Consider the following 17,724-nt stretch of genomic DNA (forward strand, 5'->3'; position numbering starts at 1 on the left):
TTAAAGAATTACATGGAATGTAATTAATTAAGGCGTTTTCCAGTTGTCTCCATTAACATGGTCTTAAGGTGTACTTAAAGGGATTTAATAAGGGGAAATAATTAGTTTATAAAATGTGAACTAATAGTTTATAGAGCAGATAAATAAACACTTATAACACATATGTTTGAAATTATGTGATTGTTATTTTGGCGCGTGCGAAAGAGTGATCTCATGTATGATTGCAATGTTATTGAGTACTACTGAAATGAATACCAGTCTAGCCATGCAAGCTCAGGCAACCAGCTAAAAGACAAGCACATTATTTCAATCATTCTACTATAATTATCTATGAACTAAATAACTAATAACCCCATTCTTTAAATCATTTTTAGTGTACCTTAAAGTCTTTAAAAACGCCACAAAAGCATTCAGGTATGACCTGAAACTTGGAGTGCAGCTTGCACAATGTAAAAGAGTTGCACCATACTACTCACAGCACGTTTTCATGTAATCACTGTGGTAAAATTTACCAGACACTCTTATCCAGAGCGACTCACACGAGCAATTAGGGTTAAACGCCTTGCTCAAGGGCACATAGACAGATTATTCACCTCGTCGGCTTGGGGATTCAAACCAGCGACCTTTCAGTTAATGGCTCAATGCTCTGAACCACCAGGCTACCTGTCACCTATTTACAAAGCTTCAGTGATGATACATATGGTGTGCAATTTGTTTTGACTGAAGCTGAATACCAGTAGATGAAAATCAGACAGACAATTTAGTTATGAAAGATCTTCAATTATTTTATTACCTTGAACAATTAAATACATTTAATTGCACATGTCATTGATACGCCTCATGCTCATGAACTTCATGCCACTCATGCCCATCTCTCTGAAGCTCCTGTACTCTCCAGGCCTCATGTACATCTGCCTGCCTCTGAAGTGGGGCTGCTCGTACATCAGCCAGTGGCCGTCCATCACGTTGCAGGACTGGCAGTCGGACATACGGTAACGCTCCTGGATGGAGTCACAGTCGTCCATCAGCTCCATCATCTGACCTCCGAAGTTCTCCCTCTCGTAGATCCTCATCCTGAAGGATCCTCTGTGCTATAATGCATTTATTTATTTATTTACATTAATTTAGGATGTTTATGTTCTTTGAAAGTTGTTCATCCTAAAATAGGAAATTGCACAATAATGTATAAACGTGAGATAAGGTGTCTTACCTGGGGGATCATTCTACAGGACCGGATGTTGTCAAACATCATGCCCATGCTTATCATGCGCTGCATGTCAGGGTACTCTCCCCTCCTCATGAAGAACTGCTGGCCCATGAAGCTGGCGCGCTCGTACGCCATGAAGCAGCCGCTCTCCACTCTGCAGGACTGGCAGCGGGACATGTAGGAGGAAATGTCGGGGCAGTCGCTCATGCACTCATAGGAGCGGCCCTGGAAGTTCCTGTCCTCGTAGAAGGTAATCTATAGGAAAAGGGGGGACATATTTGTTTTGTTCCTGAAATGGCATAAAGCATGTACTGTACGGTCATTTTATTTTTAGACACTGGTAATGTTGGATTACTGATTCCTGTAACACATAGCTAATGTTTCTGTAATATTATATTTACAGCATGTAGGATGTACATTTTACTATTGTAAAACTGTAGACTACATGTAGCTACTGTGAGTCTTCTCAGATTACCTTGCCCATGTTGGTGGTTGGTGGTTGACAGTAGATCAGCTTGTACTTCTACCATCACTCTGTGGTAATTTTATACAGAAACCAGAGGGCCAAGGTTTGTTGTTATTCAAATGTCCAAAGCTGATGATTGAGCAGTATGACGGCTTTTGCTGATCAGGGCCTATGAATTGTAACAAAGGTGTTCGTCCATACATTTCTGGCAGGGATGACCTGTGTTGTCGGTTACATTATAAGCATAACTTTTGTGTACGCGTATCAGTAAGAATGTTCTTTGCATTCATTGTGGTCTGGTAATCGAGGACGTACAGTAGAGAAGCTGAGATGAGGTTGATTTACAGTACACATCCCTGTTGAACAGATAGAGACCAATATTACAGCTACTTTTACAGTTATAGTGAAAAAATAAGCAATTTTATGATGTCCTCAATCTAGTAGAGTATACTGGTCATGTTTGGACATCACTTTTAAAATGATTTCATGTCCTTAAAATAATAATTGTATAATAATTTTTATTTTATAATATGCAACTAGATTCTTATTGATAACTGAGTGAAGGGTGGAAAGGTAGCCTAGCAGTTAGAGTGTTGGTCCAGTATACGAAAGGTAGCTGGTTTGAAAACCTGACCTGACAAGATGAGAAATCTGTCGAAGTGCACTTGAGCATCGGTGCTTTCTTGCTATGGTTGACCCTATAAAAAAACACACTCACTACACATATCTGATGTACGTGACAATGTTTTTCTAAAAAGAAATTATTGTTTCACCTGCCTGTAAATTGTATTTGTCATTTATCCACTGGATAGTGTGCTGATAAATGTTTGTGAAATTAATTGAATAATTGTTGTTTACTGAATTGAATATTATAATTGGTTCTGATGGGTGATTGATTTACATTGACAACCATCACACCTTCAAGACACAAGTGCATGTACTTCCTTCAGTTCTAAAAGATGCCGGGGTCTGATAGGGGATGGTGTATATGCGACAACTGCATGGGAAGTATGCATGTGCTTTTACAATTGACTTACTTATTTCTCTCATGTCACTTTCATTTTATACAATATACTGTATGTAGCGATGCACGTATGTCATTTTCTATTCATCTCACAATTCATTCATTACTGATTACTAAAGTGATGTAATGCTGATTTCTGATTTTGCTGAGACCAGAATTAATGTTTTTTTATCTTGCAATTTCCTCATATAATTGTTTGAATATTTGCCAAACCCTTCTACATCAAACATTTCAGTCCACCAGGGTTGACGTATCATGGTTATTAACCTATTCCCCTCGCACCACTCAATAATGGTTACGAATTCATATCATATTATTTAGTTCTGATTGAGGTAATAAGTAAATTACCAAGTAGCATGAGCCTCGGCTAATGGGAGCCGGCTCGGCTCATAGGAGCAGGAGCTAATCCTGTTTCTGTAGAATGAGGCAGCTTGATGTACAAGTACACCTCCTGGACCGGACCCTAGTCTGTTGCAATCTATCTCTTTACTGCTGAGTGCCAAGCAGAGATGCATAGGGTCCAATTTTGTCAGTCTTTGGTATTACTTGCCCAGTGATCACAAGTTGGATGATTGAAGTGGTAGCTCAACTCATGTTGATGGTAATTATGGTCTTTATTTTTTGTTTTGTCTTTTAATACATAACTGTGTATTGTTTAAGGTGATTTTCTATATGTTCCTAGATGTGTGGTTTTCTTTATATGTGAAAATACATTTTTTAAATGAACTATACTGGAATGTCTTTATTTTTAGGCAGTCCCTTCGCACAAACCGCGTTTGGTACCACTTTATAATAACGTTCATGAATCAGCCATTATAAATGTTTGTAAATATTTATATATGCTCATAAATATATTACAAATTACTATAAATGCTTAGGAATTGTATTTATTTATTGCTAGTTTATTAATGCTAGAGAACAGTGTTCAACTTTGAATTAAATATTTTCTCAGTTATACTTTCCACTAATCTGCATTCCAGCATCATTAAGGCAGTTATATACAATTACAAATATTACATGACATTACATTCCTTCTATGCATGATGTTGTCATGCCTGACTCTTTAGACCAGGGCTTTTCTTAAACTATGTGTCGGGACCAAAAGTGGCCCCTGGGCATGTGAAAGGGGGCTCGTGAGTTATCAGAATACACAGAATCACACACCGTTTTTTAAAGTTTGGGTTGTTGGGGGACGATTTGGGTCACAGGAGGACGGTGAATTTCTTATTTGGGTCTTGAGCGGGAAAAGTTTAAGAAGACATTCCTTAGACAGTCACTTATGCTAGCTAGGGCAATTTGATTTCAGCCTCCGAAAGTCTAGTAGCCATAGTATTTTTTACAACTTGCTGGCACTGGAAGCTGAAAACAGTGACCTCCAGATGAGTGGTGTATGTTTTCAGGTTTGAATGCAGTATGTTGTAAGTACTCTAATTTCAGGTTTTACTGCAGTAAGTGCCAACGTAAGTACTCTTATTGGTCAATATATGAGATACTGGATGCAAGGCCTTAACAAAGTGGTAGTTGATTATTGTTCACACAAGTAATGACATGGCCTTTATTGAATCATTCTTGTTAGTGTCATTTTATACCAACTTAAAACCACATAAATACAGTGAACATTTAATGAATATTAGTTATTTCAATAATGAAAATGTAAACAAGTCAGAGATCATTCGTACACAAAGGGGTTAAAAATTCAACCATTTTAATAACTAAGCATGTATTTACAGCAAGTGCTTGAGCAGGATGGCTAAAAGTCAGTGACCCGTCTGAAAGAGCCTACAATGGCGCAGGTGGCGCACCATTCACGGTATCTCCTGTACTCTCCGGTTCTCAGGAAGTACTGTCGACCCCGGTAGTTGGGATACTCGTAGAAGATCCAGAAGCCATTCATGATATTACAGGAGTAGATGTGGCGGTGGTGGAAACGATCAGACACACAGGGACAGTCATCCATGAATTCCATCATGTGACCACTGAAATCGGCCTTCTCGTAGATTCGCATCCTATAGGAACCCCGGTACTGTGGAGCAAAAGAAAGAGCAATCAAAATGGCATCCAGTTGATACCGTACAGAGAGTAGATGGATAATATAATGGCAAGGTGGCATTAAATATCAAAATTCATTTCCTGGATAGTTCTAGGAAGCTCATGAATCTAAATCATAAAACAGAGATGATGTAATAAAGATAAATAAATGATGTTCTTATCCTTGCTCCAACTCTCTTGTCTTGATAATAATTTTCAGGTACCTTCCTTTGCCTCAGTAAGACGTCCATACCCAGTCAGAACTTACCATTGGAATCATACGACATGATCGGATACAGCTGCTGAAGCCCATCCAACGCTGGTAATCAGTATACTCTCCCCTCCTCATGTAATACTGGTGACCCATGTAGTTGGGGCGTTCATAGATCATAAAACAGCCACTATCCACCCTGATGGAGTTACAGCGGCTGAAGTAGGAGTGCAGGTCTGTGCAGTCATTGCTGCACTCATAACTACGACCTTGGAAGTTCCTGTCCTCGTAAAATGTAATCTGCAAATCAAGAAATTCCAATGATAAATTTCACTTTGGGCTGATATAGTTGGGGTGGGACCCACTATACAGCATATACTGAGCACATTATATAGCAGACAAGGGAGTAAAATGGTCAGAGTTTACAGTTCAATAGCACAGGGAAAAAGTCCTACCTTGCCCATGGTCTCCGTTGGAGAGATTCCACATGTTTTCAGAGCTTTTTATACTACCTCTTGACAAACAAAGTATTGTTATTCAAATGCTCACATAGTTATAATTCAGGGTACTGGCACATGTTTTCCTTTTTGTTGGAGAACAACATTGGGTGAGAAATATGGATTTGTATTTGGAAAAACAGGATAAATAATTACTGGTTTGATGTTTTGACATGCGTAGACAAAGGAAAAGACTAGTACGGTATCCACACGTCCAATAGACAATAGGTACAGAACAATATGGAACAGCCCTTTAGCATTAAATATGGTGCGTAACACTAGAGGTAGCCATTCAGGTCCTTGCTATCCTGGATCCTTGGGACGTCCCAACCCTGACTTTACCCCACTGAAGTTGACATTTAAAATGGTTAAGGTAGGGATTAAGGTCAGGGTTAGGTAAGGGTTATGGTTAAGGTTATGGTGAGGGTAAGGGTTAAGTTTAGGGTTCAGGGTAGGTACGTCCCAAGGATTCTGTATTGCACTAGCCTAGACATTCACTATGCAGTCTCATTTGCATTCTCAACCCATTTTATGCAAATGAGTACAGTCCGAAAAATGACATCCTGCTTGTAACACATGGAGTATTTACAGTACATGATGTGTCAACATCCAATGTGTCATAGGCTACTTACTGAACATTAATCACAGCACCAACATGATTACGAACACATTTAACTACAACTACATTATTACCAACCACCACCACCACCTTTACCATTACTAGTGCACCTCTGCTCGCTGAAGTCAGAAGAATTCAAGTGAGTTTTACATTTTTTTTTCTTCACTATCCATACCGTAACTTACCATATCCACTGCCAAGGACAGTCCAAAACATCTTCCTTATTGGCCTGCTAAGCTAATGCTCTTCCCATGACCATCCTTGACTAATTACAGTTTGCTTTTACATGGTTAACAAACAATTTGTTTGTGTCATCCCTTTATCCCCAGAAATGCCAATCACCTCTGTGTCTACATGTTTTGCATAAACGTTAACAATGGCATTGTGCTGGAAAGCAGAATGTAATTTCATGACCATTACATGGCTCTCTAGTTAACGGTAGTTGGCTATGCTGTAGGCCTAGATCAATAACAGCCAAGAAATGAAGCAAAGGTTGATATAAAATAGTTTTTTTTTATAACAGGCCATTCGATCATAGAATGTACTAATTATACATCGTTAAGTGTACATGATACTAGACAATATAGAAACATTTGAGTTATTTTGGCAGGCTGATGGAAAGGTTACTGAAAATGTACCTGTTTTTTAAAAACATTTTAATCACAAATAGTACCTGTGAAGTCCCGATCAAAAACATCAAACGCCATTTAATTATTCCTAAATGCTCATTGTTGTTCCATAGAAGGACTGCGAGTTCTACGGTGAAATCAGTATATGTTAGAACCTCGTAGTTCACAACTTTAAAAAAAACAACTGTTGTTTAATGGAAATGCGGAGTTGAGGATATAATATTAAATAATGTCTGACTTTAGGCTAAACCCAGTGGCCAAATTAGTTATAATTTAGTTAGGAAGGGTCCAGTTGTACCTCACCTCACAAGCCAAGGAAACTAGAAGAATGTCTAGTTATTGGCCATGTTTTGTTGTCGCCTGTAGTTAGTTAATCTGCCCATAACAAACTGCTGCTGTATCATTCATAGACTGGGTTCTTGCACTGAACAAAGAAGTAGGAAACTTTTCCATCTCACTTCCTGAAGGCTGCCAGGACATTGCATTTTAGTCATTTAGCAGGCGCTCTTATCCAGAGCAACTTACAGGAGTAATTAAGAATAATAATTTATTACATTTGTAAAGCAGTTTTCATTATAAAAAAATTATCTCAAAGTGCATAAAAGAAAAAAGAAAATCAAATAGATTTTTTTTTTTTTCATAATTAAACAAACTGACACAAAGAACCCAGCTGACGCTAGGACAACAAGGAGCACAGCTCTCAACACAAAGCCTTCCTAATAGAGAAAGGCCCGTTTTAAAGGAGCCCAGAGTCAGTGGTGCCCTCAGGTGGTCTGAGAGGGCATTCCAGAAGCTCTGAGCAGTCAAGCTGAATGCCCGATCCCTCAAGGAGCAGAGCTTGGTCCTGGGAGCGTGGAGGAGCAGGCTACTGCTTGACCTGAGGTTGGGGTTATGAAGGAAGAGCAGTTCTTTGAGATAAGGAGTGGCATTGCCATGAAAACACTGGAAAGTCTGCAGGAGGTTTTTGAATTTAATCTGGAATGAGAAAGGGAGCCTGTGCAGAGATGCCAGGAAGGTGGGGATGTGATGGTATTTCCGCACTCTCATCAGGATCCTGGCAACCAATTCTGGTTAAGTGCATTGCTCAAGGGTACATCAACAGATTTTTCACCTAGTCGGCTTAGGGATTCAAACCAGTGATCTTTCAGTTACTGGCCCAATGCTCTTAACCACTAGGCTACCTGTAGCCCGGATGCCTGTACATAAATGATTGTGTGACCTATACAGTATTTATCTTATACATTACTTTTGGAACTTCTTCATGAGCATTGTTGAATGTTAGGATCTGTCATGTCTTGACCCACGTCTTATTGATGTATTACTTGGCTTTATGTTAGGGCTAAAAAGTGTGTCAATATGTGGTACCGCTACAAAGACTACAAGTGGAGCAGAGAGTCAGTTTGGTTTATTGGCATGCTAAGGAGTTCTCAAGATAACTCACATTAGGTAGTCGCTTGATGAAGACAAAATGCAGGGTAAGAAATATTGTCCTTATAAATACTGAGATATTGCCTTATAGTAAACTCAGCATATTGCTCATTAAACTCAGCATCTAACCAGAGAATAATCTGGTTCCTTCATATTGTTTTAATTTCCTTGGTTATGTTACAGTATATCCTTATTATGAATTATGATATATCTTTATCTTATTTGATAAGTGCATTCTTGAAAATTAGCTGCATTCATATATCATTAAATATGCCATGTAAGTAAGATCGTAAGAACAAAACTACTTTATAAAAATCGGATTCTCATCTTTCAGCAATAGCAGGTACAGAGAAAGCAAAGGTAGTGATTAACATATATCTACATTCTGGTCTGTACAATTAGCATTAATATTCATATTGAATATGTATATTAATGAATAATAATTGTATTCCAGGAGGCCAATGTGACTGCAACTATGAATGTGAATGTAGGATTTACAGGTGCACTCACCGTTATTGATGTGATGCCTCAAATTCACTACGTTCTCCAGTCAGAACTACTGCATAGAGTCTACTTCTTTTAGCATCAAGGTATGGATAAATTCAACCACAATACATGAACAGCTGGCTAATCCCTTATGGGCCCCAAAACGGGGAGAGAGCGGCTCACGCTTTGTCTGCTTGCATTCTTTTGCCAATAAATGCATTTTTTCTCACATATAATGTGGGGTTTATAGTGATCAATCTGTACTTTTTGACATGAGTTATCAGAACAAACAAATATTCTAGTAATGATTAGGTGTTTTGATATCCAACATGGAACATAAATGGTTGTGGTGCTATTATTATTTGTGTAGGATTTAGATATCTAGAGCCTACTGTAGAACAAGATCAATTATATATCTCAAATGCTCTACCAATAAACGTATTTAGACTGCGTAAAGAGATTTATTGAAATCAGCAAACTTTGTGTGAATTGTCACCAGTGAGGGACTCAAGCAATGGGATTGAGTTTTGAGAATATACCAATCTCAATGAAAAGATGAGAAGAAACAGAAAAGGTTTTTGATTACGAATCAAAGTTTATTGTGGACAGAGTGACAGTTGATAGTTTAAAATGGAGCTGTGGTTTAGTTGAAGTCGGTGATCCTTCTGAGGGAGCCGATCTTGGGGCTCTGGCCTCCCCAGTCGCTGAACCTCCTGTACTCACCGGGCCTCACATAGTACTGCCTTCCCTTGTAGTTGGGCTGGTCGTACATCAGCCAGTGGCCGTCCATCACGTTGCATGAGTTGATGTCGGACATACGGAAACGGTCCTGGACATTGGGGCAGTCGTCGCTCAGCTCGTTCATCTGGCCGCCCATGTCAGGACGATCGTACATTCTCATTTTGTAGTTGCCGCGGTGCTGTAACGGGATCAAACAGGTGTTACATAGTCATTACAAAATTATTACATAGTTACTACATGGTTACTGCATAGTTATTACATAGTTACTACATGGTTACTGCATAGTTATTACATAGTTACTACATGGTTACTGCATAGTTATTACATAGTTACTACATGTTACTGCATAGTTATTACATAGTTACTACACGGTTACTGCATAGTTATTACATAGTTACTACATGGTTACTACATAGTTATTACATAGTTACTACACGGTTACTGCATAGTTATTACATAGTTACTACATAGTTATTACATAGTTACTACAGGGTTACTGCATAGTAATTACATAGTTACTACATGGTTACTGAATAGTTATTACATAGTCATTACATAGTTACATGGTCATTACATAGATATTATATGGTTTCTGTATACTCAATTTGTATATTTCTTACATTTAATTAAATATAATGGTACATTTAGAGGTAAATGTTGCTGAGGCTTTAGTTGAAATTTAGATGTATGTTATATTCAACAAATGTATGACTGATTTATCTCATGGCAGCTACATGTTATATGCAGGTAGCTCATTTACGCACATCCTAGTCTATCAAAATTAATCAATAAAATAAATGTTCAATATAATTGCAGCATTCAAATGTATCTGGTTATGACTTTGGCTCTACTATAAAGAATATAAAATGTATGCCAGATATTTAAATCATTCAGTGAAAAACTATGACTTTCCTTCAGCTTAGTGTGTTGTGAAAAGTGTTATGAAATGTAATGTTTTAAATTGTATATAACTGGAACAGGAGCTGCTGCCTTGGCAACTGTACAACTGTAGATGCATTTCAAACCTTGCTACTCACCATGGGGATCATACGGCAGGACCTGATGCAGTCGTTGATGCCAATCATTCGCTGGTTATCGGGGTACTCTCCCCTCCTCACAAAGTACTGGTTTCCCATGTAGTTGGGGCGCTCGTAGACCATGAAGCAGCCGCTCTCGACCCTGAGGGAGTTGCAGCGGTTGAAGTAGGAGTGCAGGTCGGCACAGTCGCTGTTACACTCGTGAGAGCGACCCTGGAAGTTCCTGTCCTCGTAGAAGATTATCTGCAAACAATCACATCAAAGAATATGATTATCTCTAAAATTACAGGACTACTAAACTGCATGAGATCTGTCTGCTAAACTGGTTGCATTATCTGATCTATTTGTAGAAACTGTGCATGTAAAACTAACGGGAAATTAATGAAATATTGTAAAATATCATTGTAAAATTGTTTCGATTTCATCTGAAAAGTTGTAAAACCATGGACTTCTATCTTACCTTTCCCATAGTCATGTTGGCGGTGGATGGGGGTGACAGCTCAGTGCTCAATGTCCCTCAGTTCAGCACTGTCTTTTATTTAAAAAACAAATAACAGACACAGGGCAGCTGTGTGATTGCACAGCACAAAGTATTGTCATTCAAATATATCCCTCAGTCATGGTGATGATGTTTCAATGGTGCGGGGTCTGTTGATGTATGAGTGGCCGTGTGTAACCAGTTATTGTTCTATCCCTCATGTTCATCAGAATTCTCAGAAAACACTACTGTATACCAGTCTGATACGCTCACTGCACTGCATCAGCAAAACCTATCAACGCCATATTCATTATACAGTCGTCGTCAGCTACAGTACATGTTAGAGAGCCAATACACGGGCCACGAAATTAACAAATAATACCATTTGTTTGAACTTAGCCTAGTTTATGCATCTTTGTGGAATAAACACATGGTAATTATCAATTTACAGTAGCATAAAGGGTTCTCCTGTGGGGACAGTACTTCATTTCTAAGAGTGTATCATTGGTCAAGAATAGGCCCAGAGACTTGCTACCATCATGTGATCAAATGATATGGTCATCATTGATAAGTATTGGTCTATTCAATAGGTTTGTCAATATTACTTTATTACCTTTTTCAAGAATCTAATCAAATGAACATGCCACATCAATGAAAGGCATTTTAACATTGTGAACAGTGTTTTTGTCTGAAGATATTCCAATTTGAAAGTATCATTTTTGACTGTAGGCTTGTAATGCGTTTCCTCTTCTAGGTATTTGTTAAATCCCATCATGTTGTTCAGGTTTGTTTCGATCTTCTCTAATTTAATTGTCACTTTCTCAATCCTTTTATGTTTGTGTTTTATACCAAGAACAGGAAATGAGATGATCCATTCATGTGCAGTGAGGGTAGGGTATACCATCTCTTAACTTGAGTGATTGTATCACTCAAATGATAGCAAGATGGCTTTATGATTTTCTGTTTCAAATATTTTTTATTAAACACACACAAGAATGGTGTATAGGTATACAAGACAGGTATACAATTCTTATCTAACCATAAAAGAGCAGACAGGAACAACAAGACCCAGAGTTCTGGGTGCAGAACAAATAATACAAAACACGACATACAAAACAAGGACACGTAGAAAGAAAGAGGGAAGATGTCCCCCCCCCCCCCCCCCCCATGGCTTTATGATTTTGTATATCCTATCACTGAGCCTGATGGGTGAATATTCAAAGAGTTATTGTCCCACCATGAGTCCAGGCTAGCCACAGAGGAGCTGGCCACAACGTTCAATTAATTGAGAGCAGGGTATGTTCAGTAGTACATGATTGATTGAATGGAACCCATTCTAGCACTCTTTCTGACCCATTTTCTGATTCTCCTGCACACAAAGAAAAAAGGGTGCTATCTAGAACCTAAAAGGATTCTTCGGCTATCTCCGTAGGAGAACCCTTTGAAGAACCCTTTTTGGTTCCAGGTAGAACCCTTTTGGGTTCAATGTAAAACCCTTTACACAGATGTTTCTACATGGAATCCAAAAGGGTTTTTACCTGGAACTGAAAAGGGTTCTCCTATGGGGATAGCTGAAGAACCCTTTTGGAACTCTTTTTTTCTAAGAGTGTGTAACCCCAGGTATTACAGGCTAAGGTTGAAATTCTCTTCCCCTTATATTCTTATTCTGTCTTTTCTGTCTGTCACGGTATTATTTCTGTCCCACATTTCTCGGGAGAGCCTTACACTCTGCCATCTAGTCCTGTTTATAATTTAACTATGCTGGTCTCCACTTAGTAACTGTTATCTACCCTTTCTGTGTCACTTCTATCTTCTCTCCTCCTGCTACTCCCAAACCATCAAGATCTCAGCAGTGTGGGGGAGGGCTTCTCCGTCTGCCCTTCCTTCTATCTTCTCTCCTCCTGCTACTCCCAAACCATCAAGGTCTCAGCAGTGTGGGGAGGGCTTCTCCTTCTGCCCTTCCTTCTATCCTCTCTCCTCCTGCTACTCCCAAACCATCAAGGTCTCAGCAGTGCGGGGGAGGGGCTTCTCCGTCTGCCCTTCCTTCTATCTTCTCTCCTCCTGCTACTCCCAAACCATCAAGGTCTCAGCAGTGTGGGGAGGGCTTCTCCTTCTGCCCTTCCTTCTATCCTCTCTCCTCCTGCTACTCCCAAACCATCAAGGTCTCAGCAGTGCGGGGGAGGGGCTTCTCCGTCTGCCCTTCCTTCTATCTTCTCTCCTCATGCTACTCCCAAACCATCAAGGTCTCAGCAGTGTGGGGAGGGCTTCTCCTTCTGCCCTTCCTTCTATCCTCTCTCCTCCTGCTACTCCCAAACCATCAAGGTCTCAGCAGTCCTTCTATCTGTCTGTCGCGCTTTCTTATAACAGTCAGTATCAAATATGGGATCTGTTTCCGAATATTGACTAAATGTCTCACTGTCTCCCTGTCTGAACTCTATGGTAGTAATCCCTAAGATTATTAATAGTTTGATTAAGTTTATCTCGATACTCTCAATGATCCTGTATCACCGCAGATGTCATATATCCCTGTCCTGTTGGCTCAGAATATGTCCTTAATACATAACATAAGTCTATTATTATTAAACTTATTCTTGATAACTTTATAACCTTATTCAACAACAAAATATAATAATACTATCATATCAATTTCACAGCCTTGTTGTGTTAAATTTATTACACTGCATACAACAACAGCTGACTACCTAAGGGAAAATAAAACTTAATTACTTAACTAAATTACTATTACATTACTTAAGCCAAAATAGTGGGAGTTTCAAAATAACCTTATGACAGTTTTTTATAAACCCACCTTCGCCCCATTTTTAACCCATAATTCTCCATGAGAGTATTGTATAAAAAATACTACTACTGGTCAAAAGATAAAACAAAGTTTCAAATAGCATAATCAGATCAAAATCACTACTCTGAACCTCCACAAAGAAAAATTATTGTACCCTTATGGCCATAGGAAGAGAGACTTAAGGAAGTCTACTCTTAGTCGAAGGCTATGCCCTTTCTTTCTTCTCATTGGTTCAAATTACAAATATGTCAAAGAACTATAAACTCCATCATAATTATCAATTACACAAATTACCTTAAAATCAGTATCACAAATGAACTTAAATTCATTATCCAAATGGCCCTGATCAGACCACAAAGGAAAGCCATGATAGAGGTCAAAAGTCATACCATCCCTTCAAAGAAGTGTTTCTTACTATATTAGACAAATTAAAGAAAAACCGTCAAACATTTTTTACAGGTTCCCGGAACACTTCCTTATCAAAATAATTCACGTGTTTAATTAAAACTCAGAAAATAAAACTTATAAAATCCCATGTGTGTGTGGGTGTACCCCTTTAACTTCTAATGGCTGCAGGGGCAGTATTGAGTAGCTTGGATGAAAGGTGCCCAGAGGTGCCCAGAGTAAACGGCCTGCTCCTCAGTCCCAGTTGCTAACATATGCATATTATTATTAGTATTGGATAGAAAACACTCTGACGTTTCTAAAACTGTTTGAATGATGTCTGTGAGCATAACAGAATGCATATGGAAGGCAAAAACCTGAGAATAAATGCAAACAGGAAGTGGGAAATCTGAGGTTGATCGATTTTCAACCCAGCCCCTATTGAATACACAGTGGGATATTGGTTATGTTGCATTTCCTAAGGCTTCCACTAGATGTCAACCGTCTTTAGAAACTTGAATGAGGACCTGGGCACGCGCATTACACATGAGAGAGACCTGCGTTCCATGACTTTTCTACAGACAATAAAATTCTCCGGTTGGAACTTTATTGAAGATTTATGATAAAAACATCCTAAAGATTGATTCTATACTTAGTTTGAAATGTTTCTACGACCTGTAATATAACGTTTTGAACTTTTCGTCCAACGTTTGGCTGGACCTGCACGAGCGTTTGGATTTGTGTACCTAACGCCCTAACAAAAGTGGACATAAATAATGGACATTATCGAACAAATCAAATCAAACATTTATTGTGGAACTAGGATTCCTGGGAGTGCATTCTGATAAAGATCATCAAAGGTAAGGGAATATTTATAATGTTATTTCTGATTTCTTTTGACTCCAACATGGCGGATAAATGTTTTATTTTTTCTGAGCTCCGTTCTCAGATTATTGCATGGTTTGCTTTTTCCGTAAAGTTTTTTTAAATCTGACACAGCGGTTACATTAAGGAGAGATATATCTATAATTCCATGTGTAACACTTGTATTATCATCAATATTTATGATGAGTATTTCTGTAAAATTGATGTGGCTATGCAAAATCACTGGATGTTTTTGGAACTAGTGAACGTAACACGCCAATGTAAACTCAGATTTTTTTATAGAAATATGGACTTTAACAAACAAAACATACATGTATTGTGTAACATGAAGTCCTATGAGTGTCATCTGATGAAGATCATCAAAGGTTAGTGATTCATTTTATCTCTATTTGTGCTTTTTGTGACTCCTCTCTTTGGCTGGAAAAATGGCTGTGTTTTTCTGTGAGTTGGTGGTGACCTAACATAATCATTTGTGGTGCTTTCGCTGTAAAACCTATTTGAAATCGGACACTGTGGTGGGATTAACAACAAGATTACCTTTAAAACGATATAAGATACATGTACAGTGCCTTGCGAAAGTATTCGGCCCCCTTGAACTTTGCGACCTTTTGCCACATTTCAGGCTTCAAACATAAAGATATAAAACTTTATTTTTTTGTGAAGAATCAACAACAAGTGGGACACAATCATGAAGTGGAACGACATTTATTGGATATTTCAAACTTTTTTAACAAATCAAAAAATGAAAAATTGGGCGTACAAATTTATTAAGCCCCTTTACTTTCAGTGCAGCAAACTCTCTCGAGAAGTTCAGTGAGGATCTCTGAATGATCCAATGTTGACCTAAATGACTAATGATGATAAATACAATCCACCTGTGTGTAATCAAGTCTCCGTATAAATGCACCTGCACTGTGATAGTCTCAGAGGTCCGTTAAAAGCACAGAGAGCATCATGAAGAACAAGGAACACACCAGGCAGGTCCGAGATACTGTTGTGAAGAAGTTTAAAGCTGGATTTGGATACAAAAAGATTTCCCAAGCTTTAAACATCCCAAGGAGCACTGTGCAAGCGATAATATTGAAATGGAAGGAGTATCAGACCACTGCAAATCTACCAAGACCTGGCCGTCCCTCTAAACTTTCAGCTCATACAAGGAGAAGACTGATCAGAGATGCAGCCAAGAGGCCCATGATCACTCTGGATGAACTGCAGAGATCTACAGCTGAGGTGGGAGACTCTGTCCATAGGACAACAATCAGTCGTATATTGCACAAATATGGCCTTTATGGAAGAGTGGCAAGAAGAAAGCCATTTCTTAAAGATATCCATAAAAAGTGTTGTTTAAAGTTTTCCACAAGCCACCTGGGAGACACACCAAACATGTGGAAGAAGGTGCTCTGGTCAGATGAAACCAAAATTGAACTTTTTGGCAACAATGCAAAACGTTATGTTTGGCGTAAAAACAACACAACTGAACACACCATCCCCACTGTCAAACATGGTGGTGGCAGCATCATGGTTTGAGCCTGCTTTTCTTCAGCAGGGACAGGGAAGATGGTTAAAATTGATGGGAAGATAGATGGAGCCAAATACAGGACCATTCTGGAAGAAAACCTGATGGAGTCTGCAAAAGACCTGAGACTGGGACGGAGATTTGTCTTCCAACAAGACAATGATCCAAAACATAAAGCAAAATCTACAATGGAATGGTTCAAAAATAAACATATCCAGGTGTTAGAATGGCCAAGTCAAAGTCCAGACCTGAATCCAATCGAGAATCTGTGGAAAGAACTGAAAACTGCTGTTCACAAATGCTCTCCATCCAACCTCACAGAGCTCGAGCTGTTTTGCAAGGAGGAATGGGAAAAAATGTCAGTCTCTCGATGTGCAAAACTGATAGAGACATACCCCAAGCGACTTACAGCTGTAATCGCAGCAAAAGGTGGCGCTACAAAGTATTAACTTAAGGGGGCTGAATAATTTTGCACGCCCAATTTTTCAGTTTTTGATTTGTTAAAAAAGTTTGAAATATCCAATAAATGTCGTTCCACTTCATGATTGTGTCCCACTTGTTGTTGATTCTTCACAAAAAAATACAGTTTTATATCTTTATGTTTGAAGCCTGAAATGTGGCAAAAGGTCGCAAAGTTCAAGGGGGCCGAATACTTTCGCAAGGCACTGTACTTACACGTACGCTACGGTCACAAGACACAGGCCTCCTTACTGTCCCTAGAATTTCTAAGCAAACAGCTGGAGGCAGGGCTTTCTCCTATAGAGTTCAATTTTTATGGAATGGTCTGCCTATCCATGTGAGAGACGCAGACTTGGTCTCAACCTTTAAGTCTCAATTGAAGAATCATCTCTTCAGCAGGTCCTATGATTGAGTGTAGTCTGGCCCAGAGGTGTGAAGGTGAATGGAAAGACACTGAAGCGACGAACCACCCTTGCTGTCTCTGCCTGGCCGATTCCCCTCTCTCCACTGGGATTCTCTGCCTCTAACCCTATTACGGGGGCTGAGTCACTGGCTTACTGGTGCTCTTCCATGCCGTCCATGGAGTGGTGCGTCACTTGAGTGATCTTCCTGTCCGGGGTTGGCACCCCCCTCGGGTTTGTGCTGTGGGGGAGATTTTTGTGGGCTATACTCTGCCTTGTCTCAGGGTAGTAGGTTGGTGGTTGAAGATATCCCTCTAGTGGTGTGGGGGCTGTGCTTTGGCAAAGTGGGTGGGGTTATATCCTGCCTGTTTGGCCCTGTCCGGGGGTATCATCGGACGGGTCCACAGTGTCTCCTGGCCCCTCCTGTC

The 17,724-nt window shown here is 39.3% G+C and overlaps 2 protein-coding genes and 1 pseudogene across 3 annotated transcripts; all 3 read right to left on the bottom strand.

Annotated features, from left to right (window-relative positions):
- Nucleotides 1-764: 764 nt before the first annotated feature.
- On the bottom strand, nt 765-1,746 carry LOC110502127 (gamma-crystallin M1-like). Its single transcript, XM_021579995.3, has 3 exons — nt 1,683-1,746; nt 1,211-1,462; nt 765-1,091 (listed from the first exon to the last, which is right to left on the bottom strand). Exons 1-3 carry the CDS (start codon nt 1,689-1,691, stop codon nt 813-815), a joined length of 540 nt encoding a protein of 179 aa, XP_021435670.1. The 5' UTR covers nt 1,692-1,746; the 3' UTR covers nt 765-812.
- A 2,642-nt stretch (nt 1,747-4,388) lies between these two features.
- Nucleotides 4,389-5,400, bottom strand: LOC110502140 (gamma-crystallin M2 pseudogene; annotated as a pseudogene). Its single transcript, XR_016490456.1, has 3 exons — nt 5,392-5,400; nt 4,994-5,236; nt 4,389-4,720 (listed from the first exon to the last, which is right to left on the bottom strand). The product of XR_016490456.1 is annotated as a gamma-crystallin M2 pseudogene (transcript).
- A 3,770-nt stretch (nt 5,401-9,170) lies between these two features.
- LOC110502128 (gamma-crystallin M2-like) lies at nt 9,171-10,906 on the bottom strand. Its single transcript, XM_021579996.3, has 3 exons — nt 10,834-10,906; nt 10,374-10,616; nt 9,171-9,514 (listed from the first exon to the last, which is right to left on the bottom strand). Exons 1-3 carry the CDS (start codon nt 10,846-10,848, stop codon nt 9,239-9,241), a joined length of 534 nt encoding a protein of 177 aa, XP_021435671.1. The 5' UTR covers nt 10,849-10,906; the 3' UTR covers nt 9,171-9,238.
- Nucleotides 10,907-17,724: the final 6,818 nt, after the last annotated feature.

This window comes from Oncorhynchus mykiss, chromosome 22, assembly GCF_057628025.1.
Source record: "Oncorhynchus mykiss isolate SJ-2025 chromosome 22, ASM5762802v1, whole genome shotgun sequence".
Lineage (NCBI taxonomy): Eukaryota > Metazoa > Chordata > Actinopteri > Salmoniformes > Salmonidae > Oncorhynchus > Oncorhynchus mykiss.

What these genes read in the sequence shown, in the direction of transcription:
- LOC110502127 (XM_021579995.3), bottom strand. An exon ending in CCTGTAGAATGATCCCCCAG is followed by an intron (nt 1,092 to 1,210) that starts GTAAGACACCTT and finishes AATGCATTATAG; the next exon opens with CACAGAGGATCCTTCAGGAT.
- LOC110502128 (XM_021579996.3), bottom strand. An exon ending in CCTGCCGTATGATCCCCATG is followed by an intron (nt 9,515 to 10,373) that starts GTGAGTAGCAAG and finishes ATCCCGTTACAG; the next exon opens with CACCGCGGCAACTACAAAAT.